The sequence below is a fragment of the Megascapheus bottae genome, chromosome 27, assembly GCF_031878675.1.
Source record: "Megascapheus bottae isolate mThoBot1 chromosome 27, mThoBot2.hap1, whole genome shotgun sequence".
Taxonomy (NCBI): Eukaryota; Metazoa; Chordata; class Mammalia; order Rodentia; family Geomyidae; genus Megascapheus; species Megascapheus bottae.
The window spans coordinates 13,616,846-13,642,014 of NC_143535.1; the positions used below are offsets into that span (position 1 = coordinate 13,616,846).

The 25,169-nt window shown below is 37.8% G+C and overlaps 2 protein-coding genes and 1 long non-coding RNA gene across 5 annotated transcripts in view; all 3 read right to left on the reverse strand.

Moving 5' to 3' along the window:
• LOC150045645 (uncharacterized) overlaps positions 1–25,169 on the reverse strand; it is a 213,704-nt gene that overhangs the window by 59,095 nt on the left and 129,440 nt on the right. The window lies entirely within an intron of this gene.
• On the reverse strand, positions 4,315–9,213 carry LOC150045654 (olfactory receptor 8B3). Of its 2 annotated transcripts, XM_090319610.1 has the most exons (2): positions 9,182–9,213; positions 4,315–5,263 (listed from the first exon to the last, which is right to left on the reverse strand). In XM_090319610.1, exons 1-2 carry the CDS (start codon positions 9,211–9,213, stop codon positions 4,315–4,317), a joined length of 981 nt encoding a protein of 326 aa, XP_090175736.1. The 2 variants fall into 2 exon arrangements, with proteins under 2 accessions (XP_090175736.1, XP_090175737.1); XM_090319611.1 differs by lacking the exon at positions 9,182–9,213 and having other exon boundaries at positions 4,315–5,277.
• On the reverse strand, positions 13,867–20,299 carry LOC150045655 (olfactory receptor 8B3-like). Of its 2 annotated transcripts, XM_090319612.1 has the most exons (2): positions 20,288–20,299; positions 13,867–14,799 (listed from the first exon to the last, which is right to left on the reverse strand). In XM_090319612.1, exons 1-2 carry the CDS (start codon positions 20,297–20,299, stop codon positions 13,867–13,869), a joined length of 945 nt encoding a protein of 314 aa, XP_090175738.1. The 2 variants fall into 2 exon arrangements, with proteins under 2 accessions (XP_090175738.1, XP_090175739.1); XM_090319613.1 differs by lacking the exon at positions 20,288–20,299 and having other exon boundaries at positions 13,867–14,808.

Here is a 25,169-nt window from a genome sequence, read left to right on the forward strand (position 1 = left end):
ATCCTTTGAAGAAATGAAAGAAAAGAAAGCATTCTGAAAAAATGAGAAAAGCCATAAGAGATGTTCAGAAATAGTTCAAAAGTTGGAATTATGTAGAAATAACATCACAAGGCAAGATACCTTTATCACAGAGATGAGATGAAATTTAAAGTAAGAAAAAAGTAATCCTCAAAAAAATAGGCTGGAGGACAGAGGAAAGGAAGGGAAAATAGGACATTGTAACTTCAATAAGGTTCATCTAAACCAACAAAGTAAAAGGAAAGAATGAAACATGTGGATATTTTTTCTATGTATTAAAGATTAGGCATTAACTTGACATCCATTCAATCCATTCTATTTTCAGAAGCAAACCAACCACCAAAACCCAAGCAATCCTTCCCTTGTGGTCTGGTCCTCCTCTCTCAAATCTTTACCATTTTTAATTTGTTTCACTATTGTTATCTGTAGCATATGTAGGTTTGAGATAAGTATTTCAGGGTTTCTTCTACCGAAATCTTCATCATAAAATATCCAGACTCCTCTAGGAGTGGATAATTTGTCCTAAGGTGGCCCTTTACTTTTACTTAGTATCTGTTACAGACAAATAAAGCCTTTAGAGACTTCTTAGTCTCAAATTTCCCTCCCTCCCTCCTTTCTCTCTCTCTCTCTCTCTTTCTTTCTTTCTTTCTTTCTTTCTTTCTTTCTTTCTTTCTTTCTTTCTTGTTTTCTCTCTTTCTTTGTTTCTTTTTCTTTTTTCTTTTGGGTCATGATGCTTGAACTCAGGGTCTGGGCAGTATCCCTGAGTTCTTTTGCTCAAGGCTAGTGCTCTACCACTTTGAACCACAGTTCCTGTTTTCTGGTGGCTAAATAGAGAGAAGAGTCTCACACTTTTCTGCCTGGGCTGGCTTTGAACTTCAACCCTCAGATCTCAACCTTCTGAGTGGCTAGGATTACAAGCATTAGCTACCAGCATTTGACTCACTATTTCTTTAGTCACCCACACTTATTAGATATTGTATACCATTTGGAGTAACTACAAAGAGTTATTCATAATAAATGTGAAAAAAATTGCTCTACAAAATGATCTGATTGTATACATTACCCATCTCTGTTGGCACATTGTGTAACCAGAGAACAATATTCATTATCATCAGAATATTTTTATTTATTTCTATTCTTAAAATTGAACCTAGGTCTTCACACATGCTAAGCATATGAATAAAGATGAAGATATGATTTTCTTAACATGTCATGGGCAACTGAATGGCAGTATGTCACAGGGAACATATGGCAAGCATGAATGGATACAGTTCAAATTTGAATTTGGTTGCTCTGATGAATCTGAGATTAGGAAAGATCTGGTGAGGTCCATGGAGGCAAAGCACTGACTTCTATTGTCACACTAAATGTCCATTTTGCTCCATTTCTTCCCTGAAAAACTGATCCTTTTCAATCACCAAATGAGATGCTAAGGGTCAACAACCCCATCTTCCATGGAATGAGAACTTATTCTGTCAATTACGACAGTAAATTTAGTGACTGGGCTGTGAACCAGAATACATCAGGAATGTCTCTGTAAATTAGTTACTGGAAGAAAAACTAAAAAGTAATCAATAAAGTTATCTATAAAGATAGATATCACATCAACACTACATGTAAGAATTTTTTTTAAAAAAAGCATGAATATGTTAAGATAATCTAGAGTCTATTTATACAACTACCTATGACTATATATGTTGTGTGTATGTAAGTACTGGAGCTTAAAGTCAGGACCTGGGCTCTGTTTCTGTTCTTTTTGGTCAAGGCTTGCACTCTATTATGTGAACCACAGCTCTACTTCCAGCCCTTTATATAGTTTAATGCAGGTAAAAGTCTCACAGACTTTCTTGCCCAGGCTGGCTTTGACCCAGCAACTTGGACCTTAGCCTCTGGAGTAGCTAGAATTATAGGTGTGATATACTGGTGCCTGGCAAGATTGCAAATATTTTTGATAATTAAATGCTCTCATGTTTGTGAAACTTCTATCATTTCCTTTTCCCTTTTTAGCTCAGAGCTTCTTGGCATAGATCTATGGCTCTGACTTTACTGACATACTTTCAGCATTTTCTTCTACAAAGTTAGTTGTTTGAGCTAGTTGTATATCATTTTAATCCTTTTTAGAGGAGATGTGGTGCTTGGTGTCAGGTACAAACTTCAATGCAGTTCTGAAAGGTCTTAGTCAGGATGATAAAGTCTCTAAGCAAGTATTGCCTGTCAGAAGAGAGCCATATGTAGCAGAAATTGGCCATACTGAGTGAGACACATAAATCATGCTAAGTCATCAGGTGGGGCATCTCAGACAAAGCATGGACTCTCCCTGTGCACTGCAGTGCTTACAAAAGAGTTTCAACTACAGAACTCCAACAACGTGCTATTCAAAGCTAGTTCACTTCATAGAGAATTAAGACTTCCATAGGGCAGTCACAGTTCACTCCAAAACATCAAGTAAACCCCACAGTGTTTCTGATTTCTAAGTAACATTATTTATTATAGTTCATCAGTTATTCTTTATACTGGTGTTTACCAAACAACTCCAGCTCAAGAGGTGTTCCTTGAGCGACATCCTACATTCTAAATACAGAGATAAGGAAAGCATTGGAGTAGTGGGGAAATGGTTATACAGCCTCTAGGATAAATGTGTTTTATGTCTTCATCATAGTAAGAAGTTTAAATTAGCTAACAAAATGTTTGTAGGAAAGTAGATGATTACCATTCATGTATAATTATCTTCCATGATAGACCTCATTGGATATATGAAACATTAGCTAAAATATCTCTACTTACTTAATGCATGGTATTGGTGTCTACTTTTAAAAGTCAATATCTGCCAGGTGCCAGTGGTTCACACCTGTGATCCTAGCAACTCAGGAGGCTAAGGTGAGAATTGAGGTTCAAAGCCATCCCAGTCATGGAAGTTCATGAGACTCAGCTCTAACCACCAAAAACTGGAAGCAGAGCTGTGGCTCAAGCTGTAGAGCACTAGTCTTCAGCAAACAAAAACCAGGGTCAGTGCCCAGGCATACACACTCACATGCACACTCACATGCACACACACACACACAAATTGTAAGAACTACATGCACTTTCCCCCAAATATCTTATGCAATTTTGCATAGTATTAATACCAGCTTAATAATATAAACCACATTTACCCATTTCTGAAATCCAGGGATATGCATATATTATTTCTATTTAATCCTATGCAATGCTTTTTTTGTCAATAATGACACTGGTATAACTGTGACCACCCAAGTATGCTCCCAGCTATAGTTCTCATCTAGTAACTAACTCACTTCACTAGACAACCTGCTTTCTCCATGTGCAGGTTTAAAATTGATGCATATTTCTTTATCTGGCTTTCTTTTCTGCATTCCACCATGTATTTAGGGAGCTGGGGGTTCCAGATTAATATTCTTTTAAACCCAGGTTAAATTTCTATTTCTGTAACACTAGGGATAAATAAACTGTTGTCAGTAAGACAAAACCAAAAATTCAGGAGAAGATAAATGATGTTAAAGATACTATCTAACACCCCTCTATACATCGCCCCAAAAATCAAGTACAATTTTTAAAAAAGATATCATCTACCTTCTAGTACAAACCCCTTTTTCCCTTAACATTTCCAATCCCTTGCCTTGAAGGTGGAAGAAGACTTTCAAATTTAGGCTGCTGCCTGGAAAATCAATAAACCTTGTTATCCTTTTCTTCAAAACCCCGCCTTTGTTATTTGTGAATCAGAACCAGGTTCAGGATAACTCTAAACAGGTAGAGATTTTCAGAAGTTGGCATCATGTGCTACCATTAGTCAAAAACAAGAACAGTCAGAATAATAAAGGAAAGGAGGTAAGAAAATAGAAGAAAAAGACAAGATTCAAGGGTCTCTGATTCTGCCCTGAGCTCTGCACAGCTTGTATAAACCCATTTTATGAAATTCTGCTGCCTATTACTACTTTGGCAATGACATGAATGCGTCTATAAAACACAACAGTGTTTAGGTGAGAACATCACTTGAATATTATGTAATGTAGAAACTCACCATATTTTATCCAGATGATCAGTAATGAAAGGTACTAGTGTATATGTTACTTGATGAACATGTCTTTACTTACATAGAAAATAGTGAACAGTGCTAGGGAGATTAGCTGGACAAGATCAGCAAGACAAAATCTATTATAAAAAATGGCAAACAACAAGTCTGTTGAACAGGCAGTATCAGTAAAAGTCACACAAGTATGAAGAAAAATGCCAATAAAAATTTAAGTTCCATCAATTTCTTTACATGAGTCTTAGTTTTAATTAGAATATGCTTCTCTTCTGAATCTTCATCAGAATATTCCTCAGTGCAATTTTGACATCTTTGTTTCTCAAACTGTAGATCAAGGGATTGAACATAGGGACCACATTTGTGTAGAAAACAGAGAAGATTTTTCCTTGGTCCATAGATCCCGAAGAGTATTTAAGATACATAAGTGCTCCAGAACCAAAGAAAACCAAAATGGCAATGATGTGAGAGCTACAGGTACTGAAGGCTTTTGATCTTCCTTGAGTGGTTCTGATGTGGAGAATGTTACTGATGATAAAAACATAAGAAATGAGGATCGTAAGACTGGGGACCATAATATTAATACTTACAACAATGAGAACAACTACCTCATTGATATAGGTGCTGGAGCAAGAAAGCTGGAGGAGAGGGAGTATGTCGCACAAGTAGTGGTTAATGACATCAGCATGGCAGAATGTTAGTCGAAGCATGCAGCCTGTGTGGGCCATGGCTCCAGCAAAGCCCATCACATAGGAAGAAAGAGACAGCACAGAGCAGACCTGATGGGACATGGTGACTTTATACAGTAATGGATTACAGATGGCCCCATAGCGATCATAAGCCATTGAGGTCAACATGTAACATTCAGAGATCACAAAAAAGAGAAAGAAAAACAGCTGGGTCATGCACCCCACATAGGAGATGACATTCTTCTTTGAGACAAAGTTCATCAACATTTTTGGACTGAAAACGGAAGAATAACAGAGATCGATGAAGGAGAGGTTGAAGAGGAAATAGTACATGGGGGTGTGGAGGTGAGAATTCAGGACAATAAGAGTGATCAAGCCAAGGTTTCCCACCACAGTGACAATATAGACCATCAGAAACATGTAAAAGAGGGGTCGCTGGAGTGCTGGATGATTTGTTAATCCAGCGAGAATAAACTCAGTCACCAAAGAGTCATTTCCACTCATCATTATCGTCATAGCAAATCTGAAAAGACAAAGTATTTCATTAACTGAGGATCCAAGTCTCTATTTCCAATCTCCCAGTCATAAAATAGAGAATGCTGGTTGAGTTGAAGAAAGTTCTTTGTAAATACATTGGAATATCCTGCTATACAGTCTCCCTCAACATGTCAATCATTATGATTTTGATCTACATAAACTGAATGTGACAGATCAATGCGCCTCATCTTCCAAGAACTTACAGAAGTAAGATTGAGGCATAACCCAACCTGCTGATGAACTTATATATTTGTTGTGTCTATCAATCTCCCTTTCTTTCACCTTGGATTTCCTACTTACGCTTCCATTAATTTAACAGATACTCTATTTGCTCTGTGATGAAAAGCAAGAAGTAGGGATTTCTTTAAAAGAGAGATCATATTAAAATTCTGTTCCCTAGAAAGGTACTCCTCCAGGTCTATGGGTATTCAAATAACTTACTGTGAGAGTTCATGAAGTCAAAAAAGACAGAGGGTATAAAGAAGATCCAGGATCGCATAAGATTTATAATTTTCCACATAGCCTAGTATTTCTATACAATCTCTTCTTCTTCTTTCTAACTTGACAGAAGATAAAAAGAAAATGGTGAATGTGCTTCCAAAGGTCTTTTTTTCTTATGAAGGAATGAAAAAGACGTTCTACTGATTTGCTGGGTGCATTATTCATTAAGGTTTAAAAAGTTCACCAAACTATATTCTTATAACATGAACTCTTTGCATGTATAACACCCACCAAATACCTTAAAGAAACAGATAAATCTCTCCTTCCCATTATGCTGCTATGTTCCTGATGTGTCACTTGGGGCTGCTGTGGTTGCACTGCTAGTAGATTGAGTACTGAGCCAGCATAGGAAGCTTAAGATGAAAGAAATGCAGCCTGTCTACTCAAGAGCTTCATACTGCTTCATTTCTTGGACATTTAATAAAATAGTTCTGCTAACTTTCAGCCACATAGGGAGTGAGAGGAATGAATGGAATCTAGATTAACTTCCTCTCCTTCCACTCAGAGAACTAACTCAGTGCTGACCCTCTGTCCTGGAAGAGGACCTGGGTTTGGAGGGAGGGATCAGATTTGCTCCAATGAAGTCACAGAATCTTCTTCCTTAACTGGCAAATGCTTCAGCACAGACCCCACACTTGGGGTGTTCTTAAGAATCACTCTCCAAGTGTTGATCATTTAGCTAAGACTGTATGAAGGAAAGCCACAGACTTGATGCCAGAGCCACCATATCATAAAGTTCGTGACATTTATTTAAGCCTTATAGTTCTTTGGGACCTGTTTAGAAACTCAGGAGCAAGTTTCCTCTAGAATATCCCCTAGGTGATCAATTGGGAAGAAAAAAAATGTCTATGTTTACATCCTAATTCATAACAGACATGTCCTTCCCACCAGGTATTACATAACCTCCTGGGTATAGGTAGTGTCTCTGCTGTCATTTATTATCATGCAAACCTAGTGAATGGCACTAATATTCAGCAATTAAAATTACAGGTAACCTATGACTTCCAGTAACAATGTTTGTAAAACTTTGTAAGAAAGTAATAGCATTTAGAGAACTTTGTATTTTGTTATATTGATTTTCAAAAATGTGAGTCCCTTTTAAAAATCAGTAGTTAACTATTCATGTTTTAGAGGCATTGATTTAAATAATTTAGATTTAGATTTAGATAAAACCTGATGAGATTTTCAACTATGAGAAAACAAAAAGGGATTTTTCTACATAACCTTTAAATTCCTTGAAAGGACACTTATTTACACTGGACCTAACATCCAAGCCTGAGGACTGCCCTCTCAAACAGATAAACAAAAATCAAACCTGAAAACACCACGAGAATGAGATCACAGAATTTCTTAGCCCCAGAGAAAAAGAGGAGGCAGGGACCATAGTGCCCTAAGTCTTGCTTGCCTAACAGCAGGTTTATGTCATCTTCCTCACACCAAAGAGAATAAGCCCTCTACTTCTTACCAATTCTCATGTATAACAGCCACTGATGACCAAGAGACATTCTATGCTCTTCTTGCATACAGCTGCAATAAAAAGTTTGTTATAAACTTCCTCATTTTGTTGTTTCATTTCGGGTATTTGCAGGGGGTCACTTAGTGGTGTTGGTTGGAGGAGGAGGAGGAGGAGGAGGAGGAGGAGGAGGAGGAGGAGGAGGAGGAGGAGGAGGAGGAGGAACAGTCATAGTCATTGTACAAGGGGCTTCAATTCATCACGTCAGCTTATGAGTACAATGCATCTTGATCAGTGTTACCCCTTCCATCATTCTTCTCCATCTCTCCAGTTGCCTGGTTCCATTTCATGTACACATACAAGTACACACATACACACACACATGTAATATTTTGACTTTTTTCTCCTACCCTTCCTTTCTCCATTCATTTACCCTACTCCTCTGGCCTTACCTTCAGACAACACATATTCCAGCTTTTTAGTATTCATTTTGATGCTGTGGGTTACTTGTTCTGATACACCATTGGATTCTTCCCCAATGTATACCTTACTTTAGTAAATTTGCTTGTGTCTATCTGCATATGACCCTGTGTTTTTTTGTTGTTGTTTTGCCAGTCCTGGGCTTGAACTCAGTGCCCAAACACTGTCCTTGGACTTTCTCAAGGCTAGAGCTCTACCACTTGAGCCTTAGGACCACTTCTGGCTTTTTTCTATGTATGTGGTACCAAGGAATCAAACCCTGGTCTTCGTACATGCTCGGCAAGCTCTCTACCACTAGGCCAAACTCCAGGCCCCCCTGTGTATGTTTTTATATATGTTTATAATTTAGCATTTGAAGGAGTCAAACTCATTAGATGCTATTCATTTTCTGTGCAACTAGAATTCATGTTTTCTCTCCTAGGTGGCCATACTCATTTTGGCCCAAATAAATTTTTCTTATGCTTAAATTGCCTCAGCTTGCCTTTTAAGGGGCAATTTAAGTCACATGATCAGACTTTATTGAATAAAGATGTACAGTTATGATATATCAGTTAAAAATGAAAAGCAAATCTTTTTCTTTACATAAAATGTAGTTCTTCCCGAACATTGGGAGTTGGGGTTTCTGTTTGGGTTTTTCTTTGCTTGTTCTATTTTGTTTTTCTCATAATTACTTCCTTTTTTATTAAAGAATTTATTAACATTAATTTTTACAACACACTTCAAATGTCATGTTTAACAAACAAGGATTCAAGAAGGGAATCTCTATATACAATCACTAGCACTTAGGTTTTAGAACATAATTAAAATTTAGCTGAGGGTTTATATGTCATAGATACATATTAATCTACATAATAATTATGTCTATCTAGTTATGTTTATATCTCCAAGGCCATTTCCATAACATTGGGTACCCAAATATTGAGTCATTACTCTTATATTGTTTGGATCTAATATCCACATATTAAGGATACCATGCACCTTTTGTTCCTTTGGTCTTGACATGATTAATTCTTAGAAATGTATAGGAGGGCACTGGTGTCTGCAAGTCTAGGTATTTAGCAGATTAAGGTTTGAAAATCCCAGTTTGAACCTATCCCAGGCAGGAAAATCCATGTGACTCATTAGAGTTGTTAACCAGTAAAAACCCAGAAGTGGTAGAGCACCAACTTCACGTGAAAAAGGTAAGATACAATGCCACACCTTGAGTTCAAGCCCCAATACCAGCACACACACACACACACACACACACACACACACACTCAGATTTTACATTGTACTCCTGTATCAGTTTTCTGTGTTTACTACAACAAATATGGCAGTCACTCAATCATTTTTCTGCTTGACTAATGACTGTTACCTTTTCAATCAACCACTTCTCACCAGATTTTTCTCAATATGTGCCTACTTGACATTTGATTTTCCTCTTCCTATAGTTTGGATAAAGGCCCACCCTGACAACTTCATGTTAAATTAATCACAACCCTAACAATCATAACTCAAAGTACTGTTATAGTCTGAAGTCCCAAGGAATAGGGGAACAACACATGATCTTCTGGAATATAAGTAAGCCTATCAACCACTATTCACGGGGAAAGCTAAAGATAATGTAGCCTTTCACTACAACATCATTGTCAAAATCTGTGAGGCAAGATAATAGTACCTGTTGTGTCACTAACAGAAAAGGAGGCCACCAATCTTACACAGCCATGAAATCACTTGCTGCTTAGAATTTGCTTTATACTTAGTAAAATAATCTTTTAGAAATATATAGATACTTTGTTGCCTCTCATCTCCTTTGCTGTCCCTTGGTTATCTCATATTGTTACAGTATCTCACTTTGTTATCTGATATATTGAATTTATTTGTATTTGGTTATTTGAAATTTGATAGGGAAGGGGGGAAAACCAAGATGGGTGAGGGGTGTGGGGGGGAGGGTAATGGGTACCAAGACATGTGAAAGGGTATCAATGTATGTGAATTAATGTACCTTCTATCTGGCAAATATCATGTAACCCTTTTACTAATTACAATAAAAAAATCTGAAAAAAGAAAGAAATATATAGATATTCCCATATTATAAAAGATTCAACCATTTATCTTACCTTCTGGGACATGGCTTCTATTATCTAAGCCATTTGTTGAATGTATTTCAGAAATGAAGAATGACAAAGCTTCAGTAATTAGTGGATGTCCTGATTTCTCAAGTATTAGTCATTTTACAGAGAAGGAATGATTGGCTGAATTAATAAATACATAAACCAATAAAAATTAACTAATTAATAATAAATAAAACCACTTATATTCCACCAATAAAGCTTATTTCAAGCTAAAGGTGTAAATTAGTGATAGAGAATGTGCCTCACATGGCTGAGGCAACAGATTCCAATTCCAGTAGTGCAGAAAAGAATTGTTTCCTTAGTTATTTAAAATATATACCTACTACTCTTCTCCATATAATCATAAATGTGGTATGTGTGATATTTTTATATTTCTGTGCTCTGCTATACTTTCCCTTGATGTTACACCTACAAAACCCATAAAACTAAACTCATACATATAAAGAAAAGCAAAAAACATGTATACACACATAGATTAAAGAATCCTAAATGCCATTGAAGTAATTGACTCCTTGCATATGTTATCACTAATTCTCCTGACTGGATTGCAATGACAGAAACAAGAACAGCTATGATCAAATTTGCACCACCCAGGCAATAACAACTCTGTTTGAACAGGCATGGGGCCATAAGCAACTGGTAGAGGTTATTAAGTGTAAGGTACATGCTCATTTTAGGCATCTTACGTGAATATCGGTGCTCATCTTAGTATCCCTTGAATATGATCTTTAAAACATTGAACATATGTAAGACTTTTAAACACCTATCATTTTATTTAATCTGTACAACTGCATTTTTATTCACTTATTTAATGTTTTGATGGCACTAGGAACTGAATTCAGGATAATGTGCTTGCTTAGCAGAGGCTGTACCACTGTGAAACACCTCTAGCTCCTTTTTTTCATTGGTCATTTTTTGAGATAGGGTCTCACTTCTGCCTACTACAGCCTGGGCAGTGATCCTCCTACTTGTCTTCTGTGTCTCTGGGCATGACAGGTATGAAATACTGAGCCCAGCCAGTGGCTGGGATAAAATGTGTGTCACTGCACCATGATTGGTTGAGATGAGGGTCTCACAAACTTCTTGGGCACCAGAATGGTCTCAAACTGTACGTGCACTGATCTCTGCCTCCCAACTAACTAGAATTATAGTTTTGAGCTATTATACCCTACTTGCACGATAGCCTTTTTAATACTAACCATACAGAAACCAAGACCAAGATAGAGAGCACAAAACTTACAAAATCTAGGATCAAAACTAGATTATGTGGTTCTAACTGCAGTGGTATTTCTTCAAGACATTTGTGTTGAAAGCATAAAATGAAAGATGAAAAAGACTTCTACCTCACTCATTTTTCTATTTAAGTTGACATCTAGTAGTCTCTTATTCATTTTCTTTCAGTTGTATAAAATTAGAAATGAAACATCATCCCTCTTGCAGAACATGAAAATTTGTGTTAAAGTACATTACTTCATGAATTTGATTGCAAATGATTCATAGAACATTTAGCATTTACCCTGGATCAGTTACAAATGGATATAGATGGGACTTCAAAATAGAGAAGGAAACAGAAAGATTACTCACTTACATGATTAATGTCACATGAATTTTTTAAATTTTATTTTTGAATTAGCATGTATTAATCACATTGGGGTGTTTCACCATAACTCCTTAGATATATACATCATACATTGAAATTTTTATCCTCTCTGTTATAATTCCATATTCACTTCTCCTTTTAATACACATCTGATTGATTTCATTATGATATCGTCATATATACATGTGTAATGTACTTCTTCATACTTCACTAACCTCCTTTTATCACTACCCTTTCCTCTGACATTAAGCCTTTTAAATTTGTTTCATTACCATCATGATCATCACCATTTTAGATCTAAATTCCACTAATGAGCAAAATCATTCCATATTTGACCTTTTGAGTTTGGTTCATCTTGCTTAACACAATGATCTTTAACTTTATCCACTCTCCTACAAATAACATAATTTTGATTCTATGAATAAGTAATATTCTGTGATATAGGTATCTTACTTTTGTTTTCCATTCATTGGTTATTGGGCATCTGGTCTGTATCACCTGGATTTTTACTATGCTTTAATAGCAGTCATTCATCTTTTAACATCAATTAGTTGTATAAATGGTTTTTATTTAGCATGCCCATTTATATAGCACCCATTATTTTCCCTTACAATCTGAAAACATCAGCTGCATTTCCTAGCTCTTTTCCTCTACACCAAATTACCTCCTCAGTTGATCTCCCTTCTATTATTTATACTCACTTGTTTCCTATTCCTCAATACCATCAAGATTGCTACTGCTCTGGGTCTCTATCCAGCTCTTCTCTTCTTTAAATGAGGAGGAGAGCACTCTCCGAGCTTTCATGCCACCTAACAGAAAAGCCCTTCCTGATTCCACATTTGTGTGTGTGTAGGGGGGGGGCGGGTCATGGGTCTTGAACTGGGCCTGGGCACTGTCTCTGAACTCTTCAGCTCAAGGCTACCACCCTACCCCTGGGCCTGGGCATTGTCCCTGAGCTCTTCAGCTCAAGGCTACCGCCCTACCCTGGAGCCAAACCCCACTTCCTGTTTTCTAGAGGTTGATTGAAGTTAAGAGTGTCAGGTTCTTTTGTGCCTGGGCTGGCTTTGAACCTTGATCCTCAGAGCTCAGCCTAGGATTACAGCTAGGATTACAGGTGTGAGCCACCCTCTGACTCCACATTCTAAAGTAATCACACACTTACTCTCTGCATTACATTCTGTTTTGAGTGTGTGTGTATTTGCTCATCACCTATCTCTCCTTTCCATCATACCACGTGTACCTTACTAATCCCACCATAGGCAATTTAGCCCCCTGAGGGCACAGGCTTTATTGACTGCTATATTTTAAATGTTTAAATAAAGCCTACATATGTTGATGTCTAAAATAGCAATGATGGTGTTTATATTTTCTGATTAAGTGAACTCCACCACTTTATGTTAAATTCTGGAATATATGAATGGGCAATAATGATTGCTAATATATTAAATTATATAATTTACTAGAGGAAAACACAAAAAATTCCTCTACTGATAATTGTTATACTTTTAAAGTAAAATTCTTTGCAATAAAGACCTAGCATTTTTCTATACCTACATTCCTTCTCTGAAGACAAAGAGGTAAAATCAAAAGTAGCTTCCCTTTATCCTGGCTGCTATCAGAAACTAGGATGTTATCAGAAACTTCTGATTGTTATCAGAAACTAGGATGGTAAGAACCTTTAGTCACCTTTTATCCTTTTATCATATTGCCTCAGGACTGAAGTGGAGGGACCAGAATAAAATCACCTCTGATACCTGTAATATTCAACAGATATTTATTAAATGAATTAATAAATTACAGGCTGCGTGATAACCAAATTTAAATCATCAATGAAACTAGTCACTTGAAATTGTAGATGAACTGGGCTGATGATATATCTAAGTTGTAAAGCATTTGCCCAGCAATGCTTGAAACACTAAGCATGATCCCCAACAGTGAAAATAATACATTAAAAAACCCAAATACCTGACCATTTCTGAATCCATAATAGTCCATTTTTTGTATGTAAAACCTACCACTTCTAGGACTAGTGTGTAGTTTACTGGAAGATCACTACAATATCTGCTGCAGTAAGGAGAAAAACTTGTAATTTATGAGAATAACTGGAAGATGACAGAATAAATTATCAGAGTAAAAGGAATTACTCTCTGAAAGGATGATGAACTAATTCTCTTCTATATAGTCTTGTGAACTTATTTTTATAGACTTGATTTATGTACATTAAGTCACTTGCATTTTATCTCCACTATTTCATTGGATTTTACTGTTGACATTGTCATTATTGCTTGTTTTAAAGTGATGAAAGTAAAATACAGGTCCTCATACATGTTGGGCAATTAACAATGAGTTATTACCCAAGTCCTTATCTCAGTTGTAAATGTCATATGCCCTGGCTAAAATCTAAACTTTATAACAGGCACAGCTTTGGCTTATGTGAGCAACCTTTTCTTCAAAGTTTTTCTCAGTGCAATGTGGACATCTTTGTTCCTCAAACTGTAGATGAAAGGATTCAGCATTGGGCCCATAATGGTATAAAAAACTGTAGCTACCTTATCTTCATCCTGAGATCCACCCGAAGGCTTAAAATACATGAATGATGGTGCTCCAAAGAAAAGAGAAATGGCAATTATGTGAGAACTGCAGGTACTGAAGGCTTTAGATCTGCCCTCTCTCGAATGGATGCAGATGTTGGAGAGGATCAAGGTGTAAGAAGTAAAGACAGTTAGACTAGCCACTAATACATTGACACCCCCCACAATGAAAATCACCAGCTCATTGATGGTCGTACTTGTGCAAGAGAGCTTCAGGAGAGGAGGTATGTCGCACATGTAATGATTGATGACATTGCCATCACAGAAGGTGAGTCTCAGCATGGATCCAACGTGGGCCATGGCATCCACAAACCCCATTACATACACACCCACCATCATCATGAGGCAGACATGAGGGGACATGATGACCTTATAAAGCAGGGGCTTGCAGATGGCCACGTATCGGTCATAAGCCATTGCTGTCAAAATGTAGCATTCATCAATAACAAAAAAGCAGAAGAAGAAGAGCTGAGCCATGCATTCAGCGTACGAGATGATGTTCTGTTTCACGAAACTTGGCAGCATTTGGGGGATTATAACAGAGGAGTAGCAGAGATCAACAAAGGAAAGGTTGAAGAGAAAGTAGTACATGGGGGTCTGCAGGTGAGGATTTAGGACAATCAGAATCAGCAAGCCCAGGTTCCCCACCACAGAGATCACGTAGATTCCCAAGAAGAGAAGGAAGAGAGGCAGCTGGAACTCTGGCTGTTGTGTTACGCCCAGCAGGATAAACTCAGTCACCAAAGAATTGTTTCCAGAGGTCATTCTTCCCTGGGACATGTCTGTGGGAATGGGTGAAATAATAACAGAAAAATGAGGTCCCAGCTTTTTCCATCCAACCCCACCATAATGAGAATGAGACTTCGAATGGAAGGGTGAACTCAAGCCCATCCTTACCTAGGCTACTGTCTTGCTTATTTTATAAACTTTATAGAATGTATAAAGACAAGTGTTATATATATATTTTTGAATACATTTATATATAAGTATTATATATATTACCATAAGATTCTAGAAGCCAATGTCCATTCTTGGCTCTGCAATATCTCTACTCTACTTCTGCCTTGTCAGTTAATGACCTGCCTCAGGGTCAGTCAGTGGTGGTGTCAGCAGAAGGATGAGCAATAGCTCACTGACTCCCACAACTGAGGTTTAAAGAACAGCAGCAAAGTACAAACAACACTCACCCTTGTGCTTGGGGACTTCAGAGGAGAACTTGCTCTTTTTCTCTATTCTCTGTCACAGACAAGTGCACATCACAGTGAAGAACTTTAGCAGTGCATAGCACTGTTTTCATTGTAGTTATTGTTACTCATAGTGAGAGTAAGGGATACATTTTGGAATAAACAACCCAGGTTCTTGGAAGCCATGAGTTACAGATCATGATATCTGGAAGTTGTGTTGCCACAGTGTCTTCCCCAGCCTAGCAGGTGGTAAATAGCATCTGCTGATGTCAAAAGAGCCATCTGCTCATATGATGCAAGGGCTTTTTATGATGTTGTAAGTCCTAGGGACCTGTGCTTCCCAGTGTTTCCCCAGAGACTAGACCTTAAAGAAAAATTATCTACCCTTTAATTATAATCCAGATCATAATTATAACATTGGCTCATTAGATGAGTGATACTTTGTACATATTGACTTAAGGCACACCTCCAAACAGCAAAGCAAGGAAACCTGTCCTCTATTTGTAGTGTCTGCTTCCTACTTTTCACCACTAGCTGTGTTATCCATTTATCTGTTTGTTTTTATTATCTTCTGTCAATACATGGGCCCATAGACATTTGAATGTAAGCTCAAAAATGGTGCCTTCACTTCTATCAATACTTGACTTATACCGTAGATTAGATTGTCAATAAATATGACTAATAAAGGAATAAATGAATGCAGATCCCTATATTTTCCCAGAACATATACTTGAGACTACAGTCTTTTTGCCCCCTATGTAAAGGCCTACACAGTGCCAGTACTTATACTTGTGGCCAAGAGTATGGGAGGAAACCACTCTGTGGGGTAAGTAAAGGATACTCTGAGCTCTCAAAGGCCATCAAAGATGACTCCAAATCAGAGTTATTGAGTTCAGAAAAAGAAAATAGAAAAGCAAGCTTATAATTTCCTTCCTCTCTGTAGATTTTCATAGGCTCCCTGAGAAGTCACAAAATCATTTTCATAACAACTGTATGACATGTATGGAAATATCACCATGAAACACCTATAGTTAATAGACATTAATACATTTATATTCTAAAAGAAGCATCAGATCAGAGGCGGATTTGCACCAATGCAAATATGGGGCCTCTAAAATGCCAAAGTCAAGGATCTGTTTCCTAAATAGAAGCCATAAGAAGTATTAAGGGTTTGTTTTTGTTTCAGTTCCTTCTTTTTTAAAAATAGGATTAAGATAACCACAGTTCTGAATCCGAAAGATTAATATGGAAGGCCCAAGGGTGAATTAACTGATATTACAATATTACAATAGTCAGTGAATGATTTTTTTTTTTGCCAGTCCTGGGCTTAAGCTCAGGTCCTGAGCACTGTCCTAGGACTTTCTCAAGGATAGAGCTCTACCACGTGAGCCTCAACACCACTTCAGGCTTTTTTCTATGTATGTGTTACTAAGGGATCGAACCCAGGTCTTTGTGCATGTTAGGCAAGCACTCTACAACCAGGCCAAACTCCTGGCCCCATAGTGAATTGTTGCTCTCTAGCAACACCGGTATGAGAGGGATAACCAGGGCCAGCCTGAAATCCCACGGAGCCGAGCGAGATGGGGAGCATGGACAACCCAGCCCTACCCCAATTACCAGGGAAAAACAACACTGAGCCAGGAGCTGTATCAGCCGTGAAAGCGCAGCAGATCTCCAGATCATTGTACTGAGGAGGTAGGAAAGGGAAAAGGAACCAATAGAAAAAGGCCAAGGTGCCATCACCAAGGGTCAGGGCAAACTTTCAGGTTTTGAAATACTGGGCGGGACCAGTGTAGGAAAGCACGTGAGGGCTGAGGACCTGCGCTAGTGGGTTCAGTTGAGTCACATACACAGAAATACCTCAAGAGAGGTGTGCGAGGAATGCCTAGCCAAAGCCCTTTAATGGCCGCTGGGCCAGAATGGTGAACCCAGAGACGGCGACCAGGCCCCAACAGTGAATGCTTTTTTTTAAGGAAATAAATTAATTATATTTTATATATATATATATATATATATTAGTAACATTGTGAGTTGCTCTGAGAATCATATATGAGACATTACAAGACAGAAACAGACAATAAAGAATGTTTGAATAAATAGTGAATTATTGTAAACCAGAAAGATCTTAGAAAGGGTGGAAATATGGGTGCCAATTATACATTCAGGGTTTTTTTTTTTTTGAGGGTCATGGGGCTGGTACTTGGCCTGGGCACTGTCCCTGAGCTCTACAGCTCTAGGCTACCACTCTACCCCTGGGCCTGGGTATTGTCCCTGAGCTCTTCAGCTCAAGGCCACCACCCTACCTTTGAGCCAAGCCCCATTTCCCATTTTCTAGAGGTTAATTGGAGATAAGAGTCTCCTTTTGTGCCTGGGCTGGGTTTGAACCTTGATCCTCAGAACTCAGCCTCCTAAGTAGCTAGGATTACAGTCGAGAGCAACTGCGCCGGCTATACACTCAGTATTGAACTACATCCCAGTACCTTTTACAGAAGGAAAAACATAAATAAGGCTAGTAAAGTCCAGGAGAAAAGGTCAGACTATTAAGAAAAGATGTGGAGGTCATATCATAGGTATTAAAACTATGGAATTTGTTATTAACTCAAGAAAGAAATGCAGAGAAACAACAGAGGGAGTCAAAAGAATTTTGAAATCTTCCAATCATAGATTTTATGCTTAAGATCATAGGAAACATAGCTGATAAGAAAATAATTCCCAGTTATTATTCTTAGGCTCTCCCAATTCGTAAGGTTACAAAAATTCCTCAGGAAAAATGTAAAATGTATCCCCAAGACAGACTATCTTTAGGGTGCAGCAGTGAGAAAGCCTTGGTGATTCATTAAAATAAAAATTTTCTATGGAAATGTTAAGAGCACTTCTGATTATTTTTTCATTCATTCATTCATTTATTCACTCATTCATTCATTGTGCTAGTTCTGGGACCTCACAATTTTCACTTGACTGTTTCCACATTGGCTCTACCATTTGAGCCACAGGCTCTACTTCCAGCTTTTCTACTGGCTAATTGGAGATGAGTCTTGTGGATTTGTCTGCTCTAGCTGGCTTCAAACCTGCGCTTCTTGAGTATCTAGGATCATAGGAGTGAGCCACTGGCACCCATAGAAATGTCAAGAACTCTTAAATGGGTAATGTAAGAACATGAATTTCCCCTAAATTTGTATTATATCAGATCACATTGCATGAAATAGAGATTCTTGAAGGGAAATAATAGGCACAGAGGAAAAGCTCAGCTTTCCTAACCACTTCCTATACTGTCCCACTCATGTTCCCCACTGTTAGCCTGCATTCTTCCTGTCGAGAAGAAACAGGACAGAAGCTAAGTGAAGAAAAAGTCCAGCTTTTCGCGGGGTGCGGTGGCTCACGCCTGTAATCCTAGCTACTCAGAGGGCTGAGATCTGAGGATCACAGTTCAAAGCCAGCCCGGGCACAAAAGTCCCTGAGACTCTTATCTCCAATTAATCAATAGAAAACCAAAAATGGTGCTGTGACTCAAGGGGTAGGGTGATAGCCTTGAGCTGAAGAGCTCAGGGACAGCGCCCAGGCCCAGAGTTCAAGCCCCATGAGCGACTTAAATAAAAAGTTTAATCATTCCTATGAAATTCCAGAAATCGTGAGTGAGGCCAGTGGAAGTTTCTTCCATCCCCCTTGCCCTTTGACTGTGGTCAGAGGAAGAGTAGCAGTAGTCAACTTTTTGAAGACTTTATTCTTCTATCAGTATGTCATCTGATCACGTGGTAGTCCTGGAGGTTTTTTTGGTTGTTCTAGCTCTGAAAGCTCCTGGGTCTCAGAATTGTGAATAAAAGCCAAGTAAGATCTTAAAACCAAATTCACTGCAATTTTGTCTTTTGACACCATGCTAGTTATTTTGAGCTCAGGGATGAATATGGATGAACTAGCAGAACACAAACTTTAAAACTTGAAATTGCATATAACTGGGGAAGAATGCAGAGACCACTCCCTCTCCTAGGTAAACAGCCTGAGAAACTTGCTGTGCTCTCTGTAGAAATTCTCCCCATTATTTAGAAATAGCATACTAAATGATTTTGACTGCTCTGATCTTTCTCCCAAGTTGCCTAGGGAGAGAATTCTGGTCATATTCATTGATTCAGTCATTCAATAATAGAACCCATCATCATACATGCTAAACTAGAGATGATATAAAACAAAGCAGAGTCTCCCATATTCATAGAAATCACACTGCCTTAAGAAACTGTGGCTAGCCAGGAGTTTGGCCTAGTTGTAGAGTGCTTGCCTAGCGTGCACAAAGACCTGGGTTCAATTCTTGGTACCACATACATAGAAAAAAGCCAGAAGTGGTGCTGTGGCTCAAGTGCTAGAGCTCTAGCCTTGAGAAAGTCCAAGGACAGTGCTCAGGCCCTGAGCTCAAGCCCATGACTGCCAAAAAAGAAAAAAGAAAAAAGAAAATGTGGTTGTAAATTGGAAAAATCGCAAACCAACAATTTAATGTCACACCTTAAGCTCTTGGAAAAAGAGCAACAAACCAACCCTAATCCCAGTAGAAAAAAGCAAATTATTATAATCAAAGCAGAAATAAATGAATTGGAGTCCACAAAAACTATAGAAAGAGTCAATAAAACAAGGAGTTGGTCCTTTGAAAAAATTAACAAAATTGACAGACCCTTAGCAAATCTTACCAAAAAAAGAAGGGAGCACACCAAAATAAAAAAAAAATCACAGATGAGAATGGTAATATCACAACAGAAATTACTAAGATCCAGAGCATCATAAGGAAATACGTTTCAAACCTTTATGCCAACAAATTTGAGAATCTAGAAGACATTGATGAATTTCTAGCCAATATTAATTTACCCACCCTGAATCAAGAAGACCGAATCCAACTGAACAGACCTATTTCAAGCACTGAAATAGAAATGGCAATAAGAGACCTCCCATCCATGAAAAGCCCAGGGCCAGATGGATTTACAGCTGAATTCTATAAGGTCTTCAAAGCAGAGCTCACACTAATACATCTCAAGCTCTTCAACAAAATTGAAAATGAAGGCTCTTTGTCTGCCAAACTCATTCTATGAAGTCACTATAACCCTCATCCCAAAACCAGACAGAAATTCATCAAAGAAAGAGAACTATAGACCCATTTCGTTGATGACTATTGATGCAAAACTTCTCAACAAAATACTGGCCAACCCTCTTCAGCAACTCATCAAAAAATTATACACTATGATCAAACAGGATTAATCACAGGGAGGCAAAGCTGGTTCAACATATGCAAATCAATTAATATAATTCAACACAACAACAGGAGCAAGGGCAAGAATCACATGATTGTCTCAATAGATGCAGAAAAGGCATTTGACAAGATCTAACACTCCTTTATGCTAAAAGCTCTGGAGAAACTAGGAATCCATGGAACATTATTCCTCAGTATAATAAAAAGCTGTGTACGACAAACCCACAGCTAGCATTATACTTAATGGCGAAAGCTAAAGCCATTTCCTCCAAAATCAGGAATGAGACAAGGATGCCCACTCTCTCCACTCCTCTTTATAGTATTAGAATTCCTAGCCAGAGCAATAAGGCAAGAAGCAAGTATAAAGGGGATCCAAATAGGGAAAGAGGAAGTGAAACTTTCTTTCTTTGCAGATGACATGATTCTGTATTTAAAGAACCCTATAGACTCCACTCCCAAGCTGCTTGAGCTGATTCAAAACTTTGGCAAGGTAGCAGGGTATAAAATTAACCCTCAAAAATCAACTGCCTTCCTCTATGCCAACAGTAAGAGGAATGAGGCAACAATCAGGAAAGCAACTCCTTTTGCAATAGCCTCAAAGAAAATAAAGTACCTAAGAATTACCTTAACTAAGAATGTAAAGGACCTTTTTGATGAAAACTTTAAAACCCTGAAAAAGGAAATTAAAGCAGAAATGAGGAAATGGGAAAACCTTCCATGCTCCTGGATTGGAAGAATTAACATTGTGAAAAGGACAATCTTGCCAATGGCTATCTACAAATTCAATGCAATGCCCATTAATATCCCAATGTCATTCTTTAAAGAAATAGAAGAGGCAATCCAAAATTTCATATGGAATAATAAAAGACCTTGTATAGCAAAAACAATTCTTAGCAGAGAGAACAGTGCAGGAGGAATTTCAATACCAAACTTTAGACTCTGTTACAGAGCTATAGTGACCAAAAGAGCTTGGTATTGGCACAAGAACAGGCCTGAAGATCAATGGAATAGAACTGAGGACCCAGATATGAACCCACAGACCTATGGCCACCTAATCTTTGATAAGGGAGCCAAAAAATAGAATGAAAGAAAGACAGCCTCTTCAACAAGTGCTGCTGGCAGAACTGGTTAAGCACCTAAGACAACTAAAGTTGGATCCTTCTTTGTCACCCTGCACCAGGATTAACTCCAAATGGATCAAAGACCTGAAGATAAAAGCAGATACAGTGAAAACTTTACAAGAAGGAATAGGAGAAACAGTAGATCTCCTTGGCACAAGCTGAAACTTTCTTAATAAGGACCCAGAAACACAACAAATCAGAGAAAGGCTGGATAAGTGGGACTGCATTAAACTGCAGAGCTTCTGTATGGCAAAAGACATAGCTAGCAAACTAACTAGAAAGCCTACAGAGTAGGAGAAGGTCTTCACTAACCATACAACCGACAAAGGCCTCATATCTAAAATATATCAACAGGTCAAAAATTGAATCACTCCAAAACTAATCTCCAAAGAAACAGCCATCGCATTAAAAGATGGGCCAAAGACTTAAAGAGAGTCTTCTCTGAAGAAGAAACAAGAATGGCTTATAGACACAGGAAGAAATGCTCAACACCTCTGGCCATAAAAGAAATGCAAATCAAAACAACTCTTAAGATTCCACCTCACTCCAGTTAGAATGGCCAAGATCAAGAAAGCTAATAACAACAGATGCCAGAGGGGATGTGGCCAGGAGGGATCACTACTACATTGTTGGTGGGAGTGCAAACTTGTTAAACCACTATGGAAAGCAGTATGGCAGTTCCTCAAAAGACTAAACATAGAAGCTCCCCTATGACCCAGCAATTCCACTACTAGGTATTTACCCAATCGTCCAGAAACAAGGACATACTAAATCCACTAGCACAATGATGTTCATTGCAGCACTATTTACCATAGCAAAGATATGGAACCAACCCAGATGTTCCTCAGTTGATGGGTGGATCAACAAGATGTGGTATTTATACACAATGGAATTCCATTCTGCTGTCAGAAAGAACAACATTGCCTCATTTGTAAGGAAATGGAAAGACTTAGAAAAAATATTAACTGAAGTAAGCCAGACTCAAAGGAACATATGCTCAATGGTTTTCCTCATTTGTCATAATCAGTAGAAACCTTGGGCTCTCCTAGCAGAGATTTACAATACAGCAAAACCTAGGTACATAGGCCATATAGTATGACACTAATGCAAGGACCTCCAGGATATAGAAACAAAAGCTGTATAATGAGTCTTTGTTGTCCTTAATGTACTATGTTACCTCTCATCTCTTTTGCTGTCCCTTGGTTATCTCATATTCTTACAATATTTTACCTTGTTATCTGATATATTGTATATATGCTTATTTGGTTATTTGAAATAGGATAGGGGAGGGGGGAAAACGAGATGAGGGGTGAGGGTGGGGAGAGGGAAATGGGGAACAAGACATGAAAAAGGATATCAATGTTTGTGAAGTAATGCACCTTCTATCTGGTGAATATAATGTAACCCTTCTATTAATTACAATAAAAATATATAAAAATAAATCAAAAACAGAAACTGTGGTTGTGACTTGGTTGGAAAATTTTGCCTGTAGTAGTATTACCTACGATTATAAGCATAATATCTCTTACATTATCAGACACATGAGTATGTTTTAACATAGTGTGGAGAATGTTCTGTGTTTTCTGTGAATCACTTAAACTTTTATAATTTTTGCTTTTTTTTTAGATTAAGTTTACATTTCTATTGGAAAACTCACTAAACTTGCGTTGTCACCACTGGTAGTAAAATCAACACTTATTTTACATAAATCCCCCAAAGGAGAGCCATAAAGCCTGAATTCATAGTGACATGACAGGTTTTGTGAATTTACAATGAGATGGTCTGATTTACATCCATACTGGAAAATGCCAGCAGAAATCTGTATTGTCACTCTAGGGTCTGATGTAGGGCCCATGACACCACTGGTACTCAGATTATAAATACTACCAATCCCATAAAGGTACTTTTCACAAACTCCATTAAATTATCAATCACATATTGACAGATACAGAAGATTTCCCCTTCCAAATGTTAAAAAGTACGGGGACCATGGCCTAGTGGTAGAGTACTCACCTAGTATGCGTGAAGCCCTGGGTTCGCTTCCTCGGTACCATATACACAGAAAAAGTCAGAAGTGGTGCTGGGGCTCAAGTGGTAGAGCGCTAGCCTATAGCAACAAGTGTCCAAGAACAGTGCCCAAGTCCTGAGTTCAAGCCCCAGGACTGACAAAAAAAAAAGTCCAATGATAAAAAGTAAAAAAATAACTGCTTATAATTTAAACACTATAAAGTATGTTCTATCCATCAGGGTTATAATTCAAGAGTTCATATTTGTTTTCTTGCTATCAAAAAGTTACCACATTAATTCATTTAATTAATTCATTTTGGGGGGAGAGGAAGCACAAGTTTTCCATAGTCATTGTTAGAAGACCACCTCATAAAAACTGAATACCAAAAGCTGAAACATGCCTTTTCTGAGGAGGTAGGACTTAAGCAAGGAGAAAATGGAGAGAGAGGAATGGTGGGTAAATAGCCATAATACTCAAGGTCCATATGTGAAAATGGAACTAGATAACTTGAAGGGATGGATTGGATTGGGATAGATGGAGAATGACAGAAGGGTTTCAACATGGGAGTAGGGGAAGTCAGGAGAGGGAAAGTGGGAGAAATAAGGGAAGGGATAACAAATGTTCAATAAGAAATATATTTATTTCCTCACTTATGTAACTGTAATCCCTCTGTACATCACCCTTACAATAAAATAATTTTTAATGGACATGTTTAATTTTAAAAAGGTCAGTTCATAGAGTATTTTGAAAATATCTGTTTTCCAAAAGTTATGTAAATTTAAGCTAAAATACTTGTAAAACCTTTTCAAGTAAAAAAAAATTAAAGTGTTAGCCAGGCGTGGTGGCTCACACCTGTAATCCTAGCTACTCAGGAGGCTGAGATCTGAGGATCAAGGTTGAAAGCCAGCCCAGGCACAAAAGAACCTGACATTCTTATCTCCAATTAACCTCTAGAAAACAGGAAGTGGGGCTTGACTCAAGAATAGGGCGATAGCCTGGAGCTGAAGAGCTCAAGGACAGCGCCCAGGCCGAGTTCAAGCCTATGACCCTCCCCCCGAAAATAAAAAAAGCAAAGTGTTTTGATATCATAACTTTTCCATATACTTATGGCCACACACACACACACACACACACACACACACACACACACACATATACACACTCTTACACGAGGCAGTTCACTTAAATAGCCACCAGGTTGTGCTAGTGCATTAGTAACAATATTCAAATAAGAGGATTTTCATGGTAAATTCATGTTGCGCATCTTTTTCAGGCCCCTAAAATGTATAACCATGGATTTTATGTAACTCCTTACATAAAAATTCCAATGCCTTATTAAAAAACATAAATCTTTAAAAAATGTTCCTTGGAGCAAAATTTAAATTAAATGGTTTGAATATATTCAATTTGCAAACTTTATTGGACTGACTGTATTGTGTAGTGGGAAAAAAGAAGTTAAAGTTAAATAGTCTGAATATATTTGATTTACAAAACTTTATTGTGCATTATGTTGTATAGTATAAAAATATGATATGACAATCCCACTATAAATCATATAAACAAATAGTGCTAATAGAACAGATTGCTAGAATGTTAGTGCC

Excerpts from the sequence above, each read along its gene's own strand:
- LOC150045654 (XM_090319610.1), bottom strand. The coding sequence starts at position 9,213 with ATGATTGTTAGGGTTGTGATTAATTTAACATG. Across the intron at positions 5,264-9,181 it reads GTTGTGATTAATTTAACATG|GACGATAATGATGAGTGGAA; the intron begins AAGTTGTCAGGG and ends CAGATTTGCTAT.